This window comes from Perna viridis, chromosome 9, assembly GCF_037379345.1.
Source record: "Perna viridis isolate PV_CMFRI_1.1 ecotype Kerala chromosome 9, ASM3737934v1, whole genome shotgun sequence".
Classification (NCBI taxonomy): domain Eukaryota; kingdom Metazoa; phylum Mollusca; class Bivalvia; order Mytilida; family Mytilidae; genus Perna; species Perna viridis.
The window spans coordinates 5977086-5995150 of record NC_142453.1 but is presented as its reverse complement, the minus strand read 5'-3'; the positions used below and the strand labels follow the sequence as shown (position 1 = coordinate 5995150).

Here is an 18065-nt window from a genome sequence, read left to right as displayed (position 1 = left end):
CCCTAACCTGGGACAGTTCTGGTAAAATACAACTTTAAAACGAACTATATAAAAATGTATTCAGATTTAACTTTTGAGATCGATACTGAATACAACTTCATGTTTGATTTGAACGGGAAGTCCATGTTTAACCGTGTACGTTGTACGGCTTAACTAGATTAAATTTTAATGCACCTAACCGCTGATATGTGCAGAGTTCAGAGTAGTTTTACTCACGCCATTATCATTTTCATATCCTGTTATGCATCCTGATTTGTAAACTAAACTGGATTGAAAACTATTTCGGGACAGTGACTTGACATGTTTTATGCATGTTACTTGAAGTTATGACCATTAGAATTCATTTAAATATAGATTCTCTATGAGTAATAAGTGATTTAAATGATTTTTCTACTCGAGCATGTTAAATTTAAATTTAACCATAGAGAGTGAATGAATTGTTTAAATCAAAACTACATGAAGGCTTGCGCGTTGAAATTCTAACTTCAACCATCAAGAGTGGACCACTACTCACTATTGAAGTAGAATCGATATCTCTACAAGCACCTAGTATCTAAAACTAATGATTAAAGGTAAAATAGTTTTATTCACAAAACTCGTCCAACACACTGCTGTATATCAGAAACTCGCAAAAACAGAAACAGGGACTCTATTGATAGTATTCATTTGTGGTTACAGGGAGGTTCCGGGAAGTTCCGGGAGTATAGAAACCCACTCCTCTCTTGTTCGAAAATTTTGTGGATTTTTTTGTTTGCAAAATTTATTCAAAAATGAAAGCCCTGGCACTCTTTTGTATTAAACTCTTTTTATAAAATTCTTGGTTGAAAACCGTTTATAAATTTCTTGTTTCATCTCTGCTATTCGTGTATGCATTACTTCTCTGTTTACAATTACAAACATGCACAAACATGCACGTGCATGTTTTAAATAATATTTACAAATAAAAAAAAACTTACCGCAAAAAAATGAAGATGTACGTTTTGTTCCGTAGAATGGAAAGTTTTCCATATTCAAGTACTGTACGTACCTAAAAATCACAAATAGGTAAAATAACCTACACAATATCCTCAAATGATCATATTTATACGAATTATAAGAAATGCAGTTGAAGTTTCTACATTTTATTCATACGATGCGGCCTTTCCCCCTTTTAAGACGCGTCTTAAATAGTTGTAACACACACACACACTTATTGTCGGTACGTCCTGATTGAGACTTTCATCATGATGCTTACTTTACTTTACAATTGTTTATTAGTTAAATTAATTAAGATTTTTTATTGAACATAATATATGTTCTCCACATCTCACAATGTCATAAACAGTTAACTAAAGATTATCCCCCCTTTAAAAAAAAAACACACACACACATTTTTGCCCATCAAAGAAATAACAAAATTACCGACCTCGTTTTTAGGCACCGGCCATTTTTATATTGAGAGAGGGGCTGGGATATTTTTTAAAAAAAAATATTAATTTCACTTTGAAGAAAAATTAAAAAAACTAATTTTTCTGTGGCAAGAATAAAATAAATGAAGTTCCACAATGATAAAAAAAAAATAAAGTTGTATTCTTTTTTTGATAAAAAAAAAGTTTAGGTAGAAAAAAACTAGAAAAAAGAAAAGGAGAGGAGAGGAATCTCATGTACATATAGTGAATGTGTCATAAATTGACATTCAACATGTTAAATTATGTATGAGGAAGTATGTAACAAATGTCTTTAATATCAAAATTTTACGGTCACAGTTGCAAAATTCATGATGTTTTAATGAGCAAATAAATGGATATCAATATTCAGAGACTTTTGTTTTATATTAATTCAGTATGTTAAACAAAGTAGTCGAAAAATGCACAAAATACACGAACTATCTCTAAACATTATAACCAACCTTTATAGCAGACTCTGGTCAAACCTTAATAATGCACATAAATATTACTCCACAGTACTTTTTGTCTGCTTAATATAAAATCATCACATGTATATACCGTTCTTTAAATATGCATCTTTTACATAAAACATTTTATTACGAAATCAATTAATATTTTCACTATATGATTGGAAGCCAATGCAACGCTCCCGATATATACTTGTGATATGTGTAATACTGTATATGTACTACAAAATACATTCGATTTTATTTAACTATAATTTTTCATCCGCCGATGAAACTTTTCTCCCTTAACACCGCCTCAATGATTGGGAGCTGGAACGAACAGACATTATACGAAACCGGAAAAGCTGCCCAGGCTGCAATAGAAATGGGGCGCTATGTACAACCTTGATATGATGGGACGAAGTTAGATATAAGTCATCTGGTGCAGTCAAACTATCTTCAGGGCAAACTCTACTGTACCCTGGACCACCAAAGAGGATGGTAACCATCAACATGGAGTAGGAATCTTTCTCAATAAGGCCAAATCATCACTCATCGAATGGAATCCTGTTAGTGAAAGAATTATCATGGCAAGATTTATGTCAAAGATACAAAAAGTAACAGTCATTCAATGCTACGCTTCTACCAATGAAGCAGAGGAAGAAGACAAGGAGGAGTTTTACAACCAGCTCCAAGCTACCCTAGATTGAAAAACACCATGGGATATTTTGATTCTAATGGGTGACATGAATACCAAAGTTTGAAAAGATAACACATGGAGAGAACTCATCACGGGGAAAGAAGGAATTGGTAACATTAATGATAATGGTCAACTCTTTGCAGATTTTTGCCTCCACAACGATCTGGCCATAAGAGGTACGACATTTGTATTCCCTCACCAGGATATACTCAAAATAACCTGGGTATCTCCAGAAATGAAAACTAGAAACCTGATAGATCACATTACAGTCGCCAGGAGATGAAGACGTTAGAGCTTATCGAGGTGCTAATATACAATGTAGCATCCGATCATCAACTTATGGTGGCTTAATTTAAGATCAAGATAGGCAGGGCAATTAGACAAGATCAGATTAGAAGCAGAAAGTATAGCATAAGGAAGAGGTGTAGCAGACAAACAATGGGAGAGAGTGAAATCCACATATAACACCACATGCCAAGAAGAACTTGCATTCTCAAAGGAATACAAGCCATGGTTATCTGATGATACAATCGAGACAACTGAGAAGTGTAGGTCTGTTAAGATAAAAGTTTTGTTTGTCAAAATTTTTTGAAGTAATAGTAATATATGCCGTTCTCGTCTTACGGAAAGCTTTTCCAAACCAGTCTCCTTATATATTCTATCGATTGAGGTAAGTTTTGTAGCCCCAGTTACAATTCTTGCGGCGTCAAGTTGAACGTTTTCAACTTTATCGATAAGAGACTGGTTGTTACAATCCCAGATTACATCTCCATATTCCAAAATAGGTCGAATAAAAGTCATATATATTCTCTGCAAAGCATATCTATCGACAGAGAATTTGAGTTTTTTAATTATTTTTAGTCGCTTATATGCTTTTTAACGATAATCAGTATGATCGTGCTATAATCCATTGTTCGATATTATAACGCCCAGGTGTTTATGACTAGTTACCTCTTGTATGTCATGTTGATTCATTGTCAACGGCGGGCAAAGTGGTTTCATTTGTTTACGTGAAATGACCATTGACTCAATTTTTTTGCCTATTAAATTTTACTAACCACCTGACCATTGGTGAATTTTATCGATATCCCTACTCAGTATCTCTGTCGATTCAGTTGCATTATCTATCTCTAGATAAAGACTTGTATCGTCAGCAAATAATTTAATAGAGGCATCGATTTCGTCCACAATATCATTAATAAATATCAAAAAGAAAAGGGATGCCTAAATAAAACCCTGTGGAACACCAGCATTTATTTCCCTCTAATTGGACTTTTTCCCGTTAAGGACTACTCTCTGTCTCCTACCTGTGAGGTAATTTTTAACACAATTTAATAAATTGCCAGATATTCCATATATTTGTAACTTAAATAATAACCCCTTATGCCAAACACGAACAAAATATTTGCTAATATCGCAAAATACTACACGAACTTCTTTCCCGCTGTCTAATGCCTTTCCAAATTCATTTGTAATATAAACAAGTTAGTTGATTAGTGAGTCACCACAGGTGAAGCCCGACTGGTTAGGAGTAATAACAGATCTAAAAGAAAATTGTGTATATATTTATACAACGTCTTATCTATGTAATATTATACCAAACTTAATCACAGATCGGCATACCCATAACACGCGTCAATCTCGGAATATAACTGAGATTAGTACTCGCACAATTTTTTATTCAGAATATTTCGTACCGTCCGCCATTAAATTATGGAATAAATTGCCTCATTGTATACGTGATTCCAGATCTTTAAATATGTTTAAAGATCACCTACGAAAGTTTGATAAAATATCCTGTCTATTATCATAGCGGATCAAGAATTGGACATATTTTACATATAACAGACTGCGAATGAATTGTAGTTCTTTAAATGAACATTTTTTTCCCGCAACCTAGTGGATTTCCCGAATTGCGTTTGCGGAAGAAGTGAATCAATATCTCATTTCTTATTACATTGTGATAGATATCGAGAACTTCGCAATGAGACCCTATTTCCCCTAAATTTACCAGTTATGTTAAATACCGATATTTTACTATTTGGTTCTGATCGGATGACCGATGATCAAAATAAGCAAGATTTTATCAAGGTGCAGAAATTTTATTCTAAAGAGTAAGAGATTTATAAACTGACTTGCAACTTGATTAATTTCATTTTCTTCCGAATTGAACTCTTCACCATTTCCTTTTCCACAATTTGTTAACAGTTTAAATTATGTTATTAAGAGCATGAAATCTTTGTATTATATTTTTGTCAATATCGCAGGAGATGGATTTGTAAAAGCCTTGAGGCTTGTTTCCAGATCTTGTCAGATATAAAATTGTTTTGTATTAAATAACACGTGTATTTTTGCAGAATAAATATTTTTAAACTAAGATACAACTTGACCAGGTCAAGACAAGGTTGTAGAAAGAATGTTGATGCTGGCCTAATCACGAAGGATGAAATCACAAAAGACCTACGGAGAATCAGGACTGGAAAAACCCCAGGATTGGAACATGTGAAATGCCAGGGTTACCCAATTCCACCACCTGGGGAATACAACCCAGTTGCTGTGTGGGCAGAGCGACATCGCCTCCCGCCAGAGTTCTGACCACTATTTAGTCGCCTTTTACGACAAGCTTAGCGCTGCTGTGGACCTATTCGTGTACAGCATATCGAAATGTACAATATATAAAACTGGTAATATTTATACTTTTGACACTTGTACCCGCATGGGCCCTACAGCATATTGCATGAGCTGTTTGGAAACATCTGAGAAACAGTGGAAATCCCTTAGGAGTGGAGTTTAGGTTACATCATTGAGCACCGATGCAGCCGATCATGTATTGACAAAATTGCCACGTAACCGGTATTCATCGAGCAGTCCATAGAATGGCAATCAACTCTCTACATCAACTTCGTGGACTTCGAGAAGGCCTTCGACATAGTTGACAGAAATACACTTTGGAAGGTACTAAGACACTATAGAATCCCTGATATATAGTGAAGATTCAAGGAATATACAAAAACACCAAATGCGAAGTCATCTACAATTCAACACTCTCACCATCCTTCAATGTACATACAGGAGTACGCCCAGGTTGTCTCCTGTCACCCCTTATGTTCTATATAAAGCGTGCAAGAATTTTAATTAGATATAATTTGCAATCATGAATTTACCCATATATTGCACTTTGCCTAATTGATATATTTTGATATATTTGGGGTGTTATACAAGGTGATCACTCTCGATTGGCCATGCGTGATTGTGACGTGGGCTGCTTTCCTGCACGAGTCTCTAACTTACTCGTGGTATTGCAGGGAAGCTACCCGCCTGCACGAGTATCAGACTTTCTCTTGCTAACGCAGGAGAAGGTCCCCGCCTGCATGAGTCCCAGACTTTCTCGTGCTCCGTTATGGTTTAGAAAAAAGAAGCAGCTCTTCGTCCAATTCCTGGCTACAGACAAAGCCATCATGTCTTGTTTAGGCCAAGTAAATTTCATCCAACCTTAAAAATATAGGATGGTTCAGAGGATTTTATTATCATTTTTTATTTTTTACTCCTTACCAGATATTTGCTAGCCTAATTTAAGCTATTTGATACATAGACATGTTCTGAAACCATAGTCACATCAGTTTTAGAGAAGAATCATTATTTTGGTCACCAAGAATTGAAAGATTTGTATATTATAGTACCTAAATACAAGGAACTGACGTTAAAAAAAAAAACATTTTGAAATTCTCGTCCCATTTAAAAAAATGTCATTTTTAAGGAGCCGGAGGAGATGTAAATCTACTTAAATTTTAGTTGGTCTTAACAAAAATACAATATCTGGTTGAATGATTCCTTGTTTTCATATGCTCTCCCTTGATTAAAAAAATCTGCCATTTTCTTGAGAAAAAAAAATATAATTCATTTGCTATTGAAAAAAAAAACATAATAATTTTAAGAAGAGCAGAAAAAAAAAACATGTAGCAACATTGAAAATCCCAGTCCCCCCTTCTCAGTATAAAAATGGTCGGTGCCTTAGTACATGAACTACCAAAATCAATTTGTGTAAACTGCATAAATGTACTTAGACAGCGACAACCATATATAAATTTATTTCTATGCTTGAAGTCGAGTACACTTTTAGCTTGGGTTTCGACAGGTGTAGATAACTTGTTGGCTTTTTTAATTGTGGTTGTTTTTTTTTTTTTTAAATCTTTTCTTATCGCTGTTTTTAGTTGATAAAAGCTATTGTATGTTTAAATCAATTATTTAATTATGACATGTTCAGACATTCAAACCTTAGATAGACAAATGGAGCCCTATTTACCAAACATTTCGGGTTTTGGAAGCCATGATGAAAAGTTATGTCAACTTTGATATCCCGGACGACAACTGAAACCCATGCTGTGAACTGTCTAGCGATAAAAAACTGTGTAAATATAATACATATATATAAGTTGGATATTTTAAAACCATACATTTAATTTATATACTTGTGTCCAAAAAGTCCCACCAAAAATATATCAACTTGAGAGTTATAAAACCATGATGTTTTTCTTGTACGTTTGTTTTTATTTGGAATGCGTTTTATTTGTTGATGGATTTCTTATTAATCAAAATGCAACAACGAGCGGCCTGACCGAAAGTAACTTTATTTCGGTTATGAAATTAGTTTTGGAAGAAAAACAACAACGTTTGCAGTTAGAAAATTTCATCATTCAGCTACAGAGGGAGGTGGAAGCCATCAATAAAACAGCTGTAGCGGGGAGGAGTGTTGCTGAAAATCTGGAGAGACTTGCTGTGACTAGGAAAGATGAGATAATTTCTCTCCACAATCAGAGTGCTTATTTTAAACAGGAAGGTATAGATGTATTGATATTCTTACAAATGACATGAAATGTTTGAAGAAGGTTCATTGTCAAAATACAAAGTTTGTACAAACTGCAATGTCGATCATACAATATTCATTTCACAAAAAAAAGAAAATAATTTCGCTAAATGTAGGATGAAATAACGAAAAAAAATATTATGTTAATATACGTGTTGATACTTCATATTCGCATTTTAGAATGGATTACCGTAATAATTAAGCAATGTCCAATCCTCTTTCTTACCTAAGTTTTATTAATTTTTAGTACATTTTTTTTAATAAATAAGAGAATTTTAATGTGCCTGTATAGAGAAAATTTAGCTATTTTTGTATTACTTCTGAGATATTTTTTTTTATTAATGCATGAATCAAAAGAGAAATCTTCTTGATTTACAGTGTAGTAAAATATCAAGGTCCTACTTAAAAGCACCGGGAGCGGTCGGGAAAGAGAAAGCGCCCGGAGAAAACAAAAACCTCCTGAAACCTTCAAAACTCCACAAATTTATAAAATAAACAAGAAATCTATGAGCGACGGCTAGCTATTCATAAACAGAACCTGAAAATGTCATCAGTTAACAGGAATCTGTTGCCGATTTTTTCCGAAATTGGATCCCAACATGTGTTATACCTACATAAAGAATGTGTTGAAATTTCAAGCTGTTGTGATGATTTGTTACTGCATATATAACATCAAGTTTAATTACTCAGTTATAACATACTCTTAGTTCAATGAAAGAAATGAGCTTACTATAATAATATCATGTTTTATACATAATTGTAAACGCATTACAAAGGGGAACATATATCCGTTCGATTTTTGGTTGGTCCCATTTATCGTGAGGTACGATATCTGAACTCACTTCATCCAACAACGCAACTACAGGCTATACTGTCCAATAGAATTTCAATAGGCCTGTTTACAACAGTTGTCAAGTGGAGCTTGATGTTCTTACAATGAGCAACAACCACAAAGGAAAACAGCCTGTAATTACACATGTGTAGTCGCGCATGTTTAGTAGAAATGAAAATCAGATGTTTTTTTTCTGTGTATTTGATCATAATTACATGCTCTCCTATTTCACATATCGTGTTTGTGTGTTAAGAATTGTTCATCAAAAGTTACTGAGTATTATTGTTTATTTTTCCTTCAGAAATCTACTTGAAAAACCTGACTTTGACATTGGAAAGGTCACTTGATGACCAGAAATTACAAACTGCGAATCTCGAGAAACAAATTATGGCAGAAAAAGACAATATTGGTATGGATATTAGTACTATGGTACTCGATAAGGAATGTATATGGGGTTTTAAATGGGACAGTTGAACTTCTGAAAACAAAGTCAAGTAGAGCAAATCTGGACAAAATGGTGTCTATAAATTGAGATTTTATACAAATGTATCTTGATATGGTGGCAACCCTGAAAGATACACGACATCCTTATCAAAAGACGCAACAATCATATTAACGAAAAACGCCGATACTGATATTACCAATTTTGCGTTCAAGTACATTGTTTGTTTGTTTTTTGTTGGGGTTTAACGCCCGAGTAGCAATATTTCAGCTATATTCAGGCGATGAACATGAAGTGGATGATGAAATGAAAAATGGGATGGGACACAAGGATAATGGGATCGAGAAATATTGATTGCCACTGGAAAGAGGGAGAGGTGGGTAGGGTCGGGCAATTTAGCCTCCTGCGGCGGAGTCCTATGGTTCCTACTCCGGGAGAATACCACAGTAGGGTTCTTTCACGTGCGAGGAACGTGGCATCTTTCCCAACACGGTGCACCAATATGGTTTGCGGTCAGGTTTTCCGTATTATAGCCTGACAACCCCAGCATATAACTCGCCACGGGTACCTCATCTCACCACCCGGGGCACACAACCCAGTTGCTCTGAGGGCAGAGCGCCCTAGCCCCCGGCTAGGTTTCTGAGCACTATTTAGTCGCCTTTTACGACAAGCTTAGCGCTGCTGCAGGCCTATTCTCTTGACACCCGGACCTGCACAACTACATTGTACAGACTTTATGTGTGTTATGTGCTATTAATTTCAGATCTATTCTTAAATTGTCTCAAAGGGAAAAGTATAAGCAAATTTATCATCCCGAAGTACACGCACTTTTACGTGAGGCAACGTCGCAGATAATGATTTCATAATTCTTATTTTTGTAAAAGCGAACGTCTAAATCTTAATGGGTACCTTTTAACACTGCTCAAGGATTAACTCCGAGAACATCCGAAATTTGATAAGAAGTAGTCTAAGAGGAAAATACGATAAATATGGGTTCAGCACTATTGTCCCGGTCATAAATACAAAAAAAAACTGTTGACCGTATTAACAGGATAATAAAGACCTTTAAAGGAAAAAAAACTAACACTCGATTTACTATGGTCAAAATAATCTGGGGCGTAATATATTTCGTTCTTTTCCAGTTTACATAGCAAGCAGCGCAGACAACAGAAACGTGACAGCGGATGAAGTATTCAAGTTTCCTTTCATAGATTCACATGCTGGGCTTTCAGTTGAAACAATGGACAACTTTACCAAAACGGGAAAGTTCATTTGCGAATCTTCAGGGTTGTATATGATATCAGTGACCATTTGTTCAGCTACGTATGATGCACAATTCCGCATAAAGATCAACAAAAAAATGCTGAGTAGAGGGTTGATCGCTAAACACCCATCGCAGATAGATCATCCCAGTTTAACCCAATATGAGCACACTGGAACAATGGTTAGTGTTGTCAAACTACAATCAAACGACATTATATCAGTTACAGCACTGGATATTCCAATGGCAATATCGGCCTGGGCTTCGTATATTTCTATAGTCAAATTAAAATAGAAACTGTTTTGAATTTTCAAACAATTAAAATATATATCAAGACTATAAGCGTAATTAATTATCTTAGTTTCTAAAATGTTTACAAATAAATAGTTTTGTCTGGATAGTAACAATAAAAAAACATCAACTCGAACAAAATGTTTACAAGTATACCCATATAATTTAATTTTAGATGTAGCATGCTTTCTGCATGATTGGATAAAAAATCAGATCAAATTTTGTAATATGAATGTGACGTCATCAACCTCTTTTGTTGGTTTGCTTCTTAAATTTTGATTGAGATGATTTCCTCATAGACCGAAAAAAAATATAACATCCATTCCATAACTAGTTTATAATGCAATTTTCAATTTTTTAAATTAAAAATGAACCCCAGCTGGACCCAGATTTTCTAACGTTTATAACGTTTTCGTCTCAAAGATTAGCACAACTATACCTAGTATAAACAAAATGTATGTGTGATTGTGAGCACTTCGCATATTTCACAGATACATAGTGTACAAATGTGTGAGCAAAGTTTACCAATGATGGAACTCGGAAAATTTACATATTATTGGTAATGTTACTCTGATACAATTTGTTCCTAGTGACCTGTACATTTGTGTAGATAATTTACTTTTAAGTTTCATTCTTGTCTAGATTTCTATCAGAAGATCCTTCCCTAGAAGAAGATAAACTGCCACCTATATCACAACAAAATTTAACTGTTGAGTACTTGTACACAGGCAAAATTATTCCACGTGATTTTCACTCGAATCTCACATGATTTTCAAACGAATAGAGCAAATATACTTTGTGACAGAGTTCACATGAAAGTCGGGTGAATAGTTTACATGTAATTTGGGTAAAGTACGTCACGTTCATTTCTTGTGAAGTTAACGTAAATTTCATGTGAAACTCGATTAACGTGAATTTCAGGTAAAACAATATTTGCTCAATACACTTTCACGAGATAGTGCATGGGTAGAACAGAACAATATCCTAGCGGAAGTGTATATTGAGCATGCTCAGATTATCCCACAGTTAGCACGAAATGGTTTCTTGTCCTAAATCCTAAATGGGAACCCCACAATCATCACTAAATACGCTGCCAAATACGAGGCTATCAGAATTGAATAATGGCCGTCTAGTATTAGAAAAGTATTCTCAAGTTTCATTTTTTTGCTATGTATGTATAACAAAATGGGAGCGGCTTAAACATATCATATTAAGAAAAAGAAACCATTCTGATTTGTGATAGAATAACCGGCGAACACATCATGGAATTTAAGAGGAATGTCTTGAAGCGTAAAATAAAGCCACTACCCTGAATAATTCACAATTCAAACGCAGTACAAATATCTGCATAAATGGTCCTTTAAATTTGTTCAAAATAGCTACATGTAGTTTTATAACCTTAAAAATATGTGAAATAACTGCTCATGTCTTCAAACAACTAGTCAGAAATGCTAGTGAAAGCTTAAATTTGGGATATGTAGGCATCACAACGATTTGCCGAAAGTGTTTGCGTTCGTCTTTTCACATCTCATGTAAACAACAGCTCCTCAGCGTATATTGGCAAAAACATACCGAAGTCAGTAGTGGGACATTTCAGGTACGTCAAATCCAGACTAATCAAGGGAACCAATGTTATAGCGGTAATCAAAATAATGTAATCCAGGGACAAAGACCAGACATGGAAAACAGACATACACAACAAAGAACATACAGAAACTAAAATTATACATTACAAAGTAGCAAATGTAAATGAGCAACTCGGACTCCACTAAAAACTGGGAGCATGGACCAGGTTCACCGGTAGAGTAAGCGTCCCAAAGACATTTCCTGAATGTGAGTACAGGAAACAAAAACGATTTACATGGACAATGTAGCAAAACGAATAAAATAAATTACTGTACACATATAAAACTTGAGATAAGGAAAACAAGACATCACAAAAAAAACCTGAAGCACTAGCCAGAAAACATGAGTGACATCAAGTGCTCTGGACGGGTTAGTATGTTATGCTATGCCGCTGCGTGGATTCAAAATTTATTTTAGAACCTGACTGTTTCTATGCATTTACAAGAATAAACAAATCGTTCATTATATTATCTTGAATATGTCGATATATTCTAGTTGCCTACAAATGGTTTATTCTAATAGACGCAAGATAAACCATTCGAAGTTTGGCTAGAAATGAAAAACCCTACGAGATTATAAAAAGTAATCGATCATAGCAATGAAAACGAGGAATGCTGAGTACCAATTGGAAGAGCTGTCTTCAAATATTTCATGCAGGGATTGGTGGATCTATTTATTTACAAAAGGGGGTGGTTCCGGTCAAGAAACTTATATAAGAAATTGGTTGCAGACAGGGACTAAACTTCCTGTGCCAGGCTATATTTGCCGCTCATATTTTGCTAAACTTTTAACAAAGGGGTAGCAAACCCCCGAAGCCATCCTGAAACCATCCTATCACCCACTGTATCGTGTATTCTTATTGCAGTTGCTGCCTTGTGACATCAGAAGCCCGGAGATTAAAAATAAAAATGAAACTTTGCTTACAATGTATAAACGATGGCAAAGAAATAATATCGATAATGCATTTCTCAGGAATTGTGTCAGTCTGTGGTCTGCTGATATTGCTTTTTTTGTAATTTGGCGATTTGTCTATTTGACATTTTGTCATAATGATAGAGCTGTACGTGCTTCCTGCACCAGACATATTTGTTGAAATTTTATTCTAAGACTTTGGCGTTTATGTTAATGTGCTTGTCTTGGAACAAGGTGCCCATGGAGAAACTAAGCGTTTTACATCACACATAGGTGTCTATGTGATAACTTGTAGGACTTGAGCTACATAGCTTATCAACTGACAAATGTAGTTAGTTGAGAGGGACATGTATCTAAAGACATGCTTTATTTCAATGACTGTGGCTCAAGTTTGAATGATTTAACAGACAATTTCGAATTGGAGATCCGACTTGAAAATTCAGAAACTGAGAAAGGCCAACTTGTAGTTTGTAGTTCAATTATGCAGTATGGGATAGTTTTGTGTTAATTCATCTGGGTGTTCCATTTAAATCAACATCGAACCTGAATATTCCATTAGCTCGCGCACTGCATGCTACCAGATATCACGAATTTTGTTGTGTGTTTATTAAATGTCCTTCGTAATAAAAATGGTGAATTAAAAAAAATAAATCAAAGAGTTCAATACAACTCATTTACAACAATAAGCTGTGTTTTGATACATTTGAATTCAATCCCTATGCTTTCCTTTAATGCCTGCTTTTATCCCATATTTTTTGTAATTTGACGGTCGATCATTTGAGGCGTAAAAATTCAAACAATCGATATAAATTGATTCGGTACATGAGTACTTTGATTCTTTTGAGTAACGAGAACGACTGAGGAGTTCTGATAGTCTTTTAGATAATGGTGGCCGTGTTAAAAGGAAGTCAACTATCGTTGTGAGTTTTAGATCGTTGTTAAAAACAAATGAAAAAAGAGCTTTCACTGTATTTATGTGTATCAACATGATGATGGCTTGTTAATCATCTTTAACCGGGGTCCGGTGATGATTGAAATCAGTTGCAGTTTTATTTAACGATTTGTTTTCCTCTAGCTCTTTGATAACGCTGCTTTTCAGAATTTGTGTATCTTTTTATTCTCTTCGTGCACATCAGCACATAAGGCATCAACCAGCCGACGCCACAACTGCCTGTCTTGTGCTTTCTTCTCTATTTCCATCCAGGTCTTCCCTATATCTTTCATCTCCTGTTCGACCATCCTTCGCCATGTCTCGATTGGGCGTCCTCCCGTCAGGTGTCTATCTTAGTGCAATCTTGGTGATATCTTCTCCTCCTTTTCGCAAAGCATGCCCAATCCAACGCCGCTTCCTTTTTTTTATCTCTTTCTCCATGCAGAACTGCATGGTATTAAGGTATAGTTCTTTATTTGATATCTTTTCAGGCCAATAAATTTTACAGATTTTTTTCGAAGGCAGGTGTTGTGGAATGAGGGGTGTTTTTTATGTCAGTTTGTATTATTCTCAAGCATTCAGCCCCATAAAGTAACAAATACTTCACATTACTATTGTATATTTTCAGCTTGGTGTTCATACTGATTGACCCACTTCTCCATATGGATCGCAGTTGGCAGAATGCATCTGTAGCCTTGCTCAACATCTTGTACGATGTTATTTTATAGTGTGACTGATATGTATTACTCTTTAAAGTCATTACTTTGGTCTTATTTTCGTTGATGTTAAGGCCTATACTTTGTGCTACTTCATTTAATTTTGTTGTGTTACTCTGCATGTTGTTAACATTACTAGACAGAAGGCAGGTTTCATCAGCAAAGGCTAAGTCTTCTAAGAAGGAGTTCATGGTCCATCTGATTCCTGTGTTTTTATTTCCTTGAACTGTTCTCATACACCAGTCTATCGCAGTAACGAATAGGAGAGGAGATATGATACATCCTTGTCGTTCCCCAGATGTCACCGGGAACCAATCTAACTGTTGACCATAATGTAATACACAGACGTTACGCACGATATTGCGACACATTCGGTAACATCAGAATTCGACGTTTGTCGACACTTTTCGTTTCTTGCTGGGCTTGCTTGCATATTGAAACACGGGTACAGTAAATCAGAACACGATAATTTCTGATTGGTAGCAATTGGAACATCTTGAACATTTCTTAGAAAAAACGGACAGATCAATTAATTTGATGATCAGTACTACCGGTAAATTAAATTTGCGCATGCATGTGCACCGCAGCGTGGAATGCAACCGCAACATATATGCACACTCTATCTGTCTAGAGAGGGAACATTGCAACTTTCTCCTGCGATAAATTAAAATGTGCATTTTGATATGTATGTTTGATTTTATGTTGCATGTACCAATAGCAGAATTTGGACCTATCACAACGTACTATTTCGATTGAAAGAGCTTTCTATTCTTCAGAAAATCGGGCATCAACATCCATTATATTGCCGCTCATTGATGAAGATTTTCATTTCATTTGTTCATTTGCGTTTTCCGATATAAAAAAATGTTTATGACTTCCTTTTCTACATTCATTTTATCTATTAGCATTCTGCTTTTTCTATACATTTTTAAAGTTCTGTCAACATCATTTTGCCTTTCAGTCATTCCACTCTGATCGAATTCTTATAAACTATAAGAACTCGTTCTATTCCTTTTTGGTTTATTATTTCGTTTTTTTAATAACATAAAATAAAGATATTTTTAGTCTTTTTGATTCCCATTGATTTCGATTTTGTGTCTCTTTCATTTGCATGTTCTATACTTGTTATTGCAGAGTTGAGTATAAGTGTATGGTTCTTGTTATCTAATGCAGAAACTTTTTCCGTTTTATTTCGCCATTTCCCGATCGACGGAAAATGTTCCAAACGTTTAAAAAGTGAAATTCCGACAAATTGCTAGACATTCGTTTTGTTCGGATTTTCTCCGTTTTAAACGGTTGCAATCATAAAAAATGAAATATGTGTATTCCAAAGTGTATGAACAATTACAAAGAATCATTATTTCTTAGAAAAAAATTGCCAATTGATTGTAAAATTGCTTTGGAGCATGAACTTTTCTTAACGAACCCAGAAAATATTGATATCTGACATTTCGCTAGACATTTTCAAAAAGACGTAACTTTTTTGTTTGTACTGAAAGTTTTATCAAATGCCGACGCAGAATTGCTGAAAGTATGTACATTCTTATGAAATATTAATCGGAAAAGAATATTGTGTAAATAAGTTCTTACATTTGTAACAAAATTTGATTACTGAACACTTTTAGAAATCTGACCATTTACCAACGCTTTCATTTTTGCATTGAATATGGTTTTTTGCCTAAAATTAACGCAGTTTCGATAATTATATCATAAAGAACTTATAAAATTATTCTTCCACGCAAAATTTGGCGAATTTCGTACCTTCTGCAATAGCGCAATTCACTATTTTAGCATTTTGGACCTATAGTGTGTTACACCTGACATACGGAATTCTGACGTTTTTACGGTTTTTGGAAAGTTTAATTGATAATAAAGAATTAGAAGTACCATGTGCGACAAATATTCAGAAATTATAATTTATCCCAATTCCAACAGTATACAGCTTTCACATAATCACAGTTTTGATTGTTTTCAATAGTCATTTATAGTTAAGATAGGTGTGGTTTTTTTCAACACAGCCGCAATAGCGTGCGAAACGTAACAGCATTCATTGTTGTTGTGGAAAGCTTGTATTAAGACAACTATTTTTTATGGTTATACATATGCTCTTAGAATTGCCACCCATAAGCAGTCTCTTCTTACGCTAGCAAAAGCTTTTCGGAAGTCTATAAAGTTGAGGATTAGTTTATTTTGCCACTCAATACTTTGCTCTGTAATGTTACGGATGGTAAAAATGTGGTCAATACATCCTCTGCCTGATCTAAACCCTGCCTGCTCTTTCCTTAGCAGATAATCTATTGCATCATTTATTCTATTTAAGGGGACTCATAAAAGTTTCTTGCTGGGTACTAATAGTAAGATTATACCCCGCAAGTTGTTGCAGTTGTTGCAGTCACTTAAATCTCCTGCTGATTTTTTTTTGTACATTTGTAGCTTTATAATGAGTCCTTTTGCCGAGTCATTAGGATGTTATAGAGTCCCATCCATTTTTTAGGTTGAGTATTGCCTTCCAGATCTCTTGCCTCGTTACTTCTTCAATGCTTATATCTAATTCTCCTCCAAACTGTTCTATATTGGGGATGTCAACCTGATATCAATATTAAGAACTTCCTTAAAGTACTCAGTCCATCTTTCAAGCTGCTGTTTCTCTGATGTTTAAACTCTACCATCTTTAGACTTGCATGGTTTGCTGGTGTTGGTATGTTGGTTAGTGTTTAAAGATACATTTTCTTATCTGCCTTAGCTTTTTGTAAAACTTCTTTATCTTTGGCAGAGTATTCTTTCTGTAAGGTAAGGCAGTTTTAATTCTCTCGGATTTTGCGTTGTTTAGTTTTTTCTTGATGTCTTTTCTTTCTTGTATGCTATTCCAGGTGTTGTCGCTTATCCATTGTTTTCTCTCACGTTTCCTGTAACCAAGTATGTCATTAGAGTAACTTTTGTAAATATTTTTAATTTCATTCCATTCCCGTTCTAAGCTTGTCGCTGTATTAGTGTCTGAATCCTGTAAGTTCTCTAGAACTTTAAATATAACTCCAGTTTAAATTTCTTCTGCACCTCTGTTGTTTCACCTTGTCTATATCAAACATTTCTCTCTTATTTATTACTTTCTTTGTAGCTTTTCTTATTTTAAGGTTGATTTTTTCAATTTTAACTAGATGGTGGTCACTAGCACAGTCTGCTCTCCTCATTACTCTTTTCATAAGCTGTATTGTATCCAAATTATCCTTTGCGACATCAAGACGACGTTTAGAATAATAGCAACCTGGAAGCCCGTGTAATATTTTCGTTCCACAAGTTTCTCTGAAATATAACCCCGGGCACCTGTGATGTCATCTGTCTTTTGATTGGATGAGCAAATGTGACGTTATTTTATTTACTTTTATACGTTCCAATAATCAAATTTAAAAGTTCAACGTTTAAATATTTCTTTCAAATTACTTAGATTACCTTTCCATACAAATGCACAATAAATAAGTTAATTTAGATTTCTGTGATAGGGTGTATTTTTACTATTTTATAAATGTTCCATTATAGTGTCTTGCTTGCCAGATCTTGTGTATTCATTTTATTTTCCGTCGTCTGCTATATATGGTCTCCAATATGTTTGGGATTTTGAT

General features: G+C 34.7%; 1 protein-coding gene across 1 annotated transcript; it reads left to right on the top strand.

Moving 5' to 3' along the window:
* The first annotated feature begins 7026 nt into the window (after positions 1-7026).
* Positions 7027-10314, top strand: LOC148606460 (uncharacterized). Its single transcript, XM_088546498.1, has 3 exons — positions 7027-7410; positions 8571-8678; positions 9854-10314. Exons 1-3 carry the CDS (start codon positions 7095-7097, stop codon positions 10264-10266), a joined length of 837 nt encoding a protein of 278 aa, XP_088402624.1. The 5' UTR covers positions 7027-7094; the 3' UTR covers positions 10267-10314.
* The last annotated feature ends 7751 nt before the right edge of the window (positions 10315-18065 follow it).

Bases quoted from the DNA above. Each gene is read 5' to 3' on its own strand.
- LOC148606460 (XM_088546498.1), top strand. From the start codon at position 7,095: ATGATGTTTTTCTTGTACGTTTGTTTTTATTTGGAATGCGTTTTATTT. The intron at 7,411-8,570 runs GTATAGATGTAT...TTTTTCCTTCAG, and splicing joins TGCTTATTTTAAACAGGAAG to AAATCTACTTGAAAAACCTG. The intron at 8,679-9,853 runs GTATGGATATTA...GTTCTTTTCCAG, and splicing joins GGCAGAAAAAGACAATATTG to TTTACATAGCAAGCAGCGCA.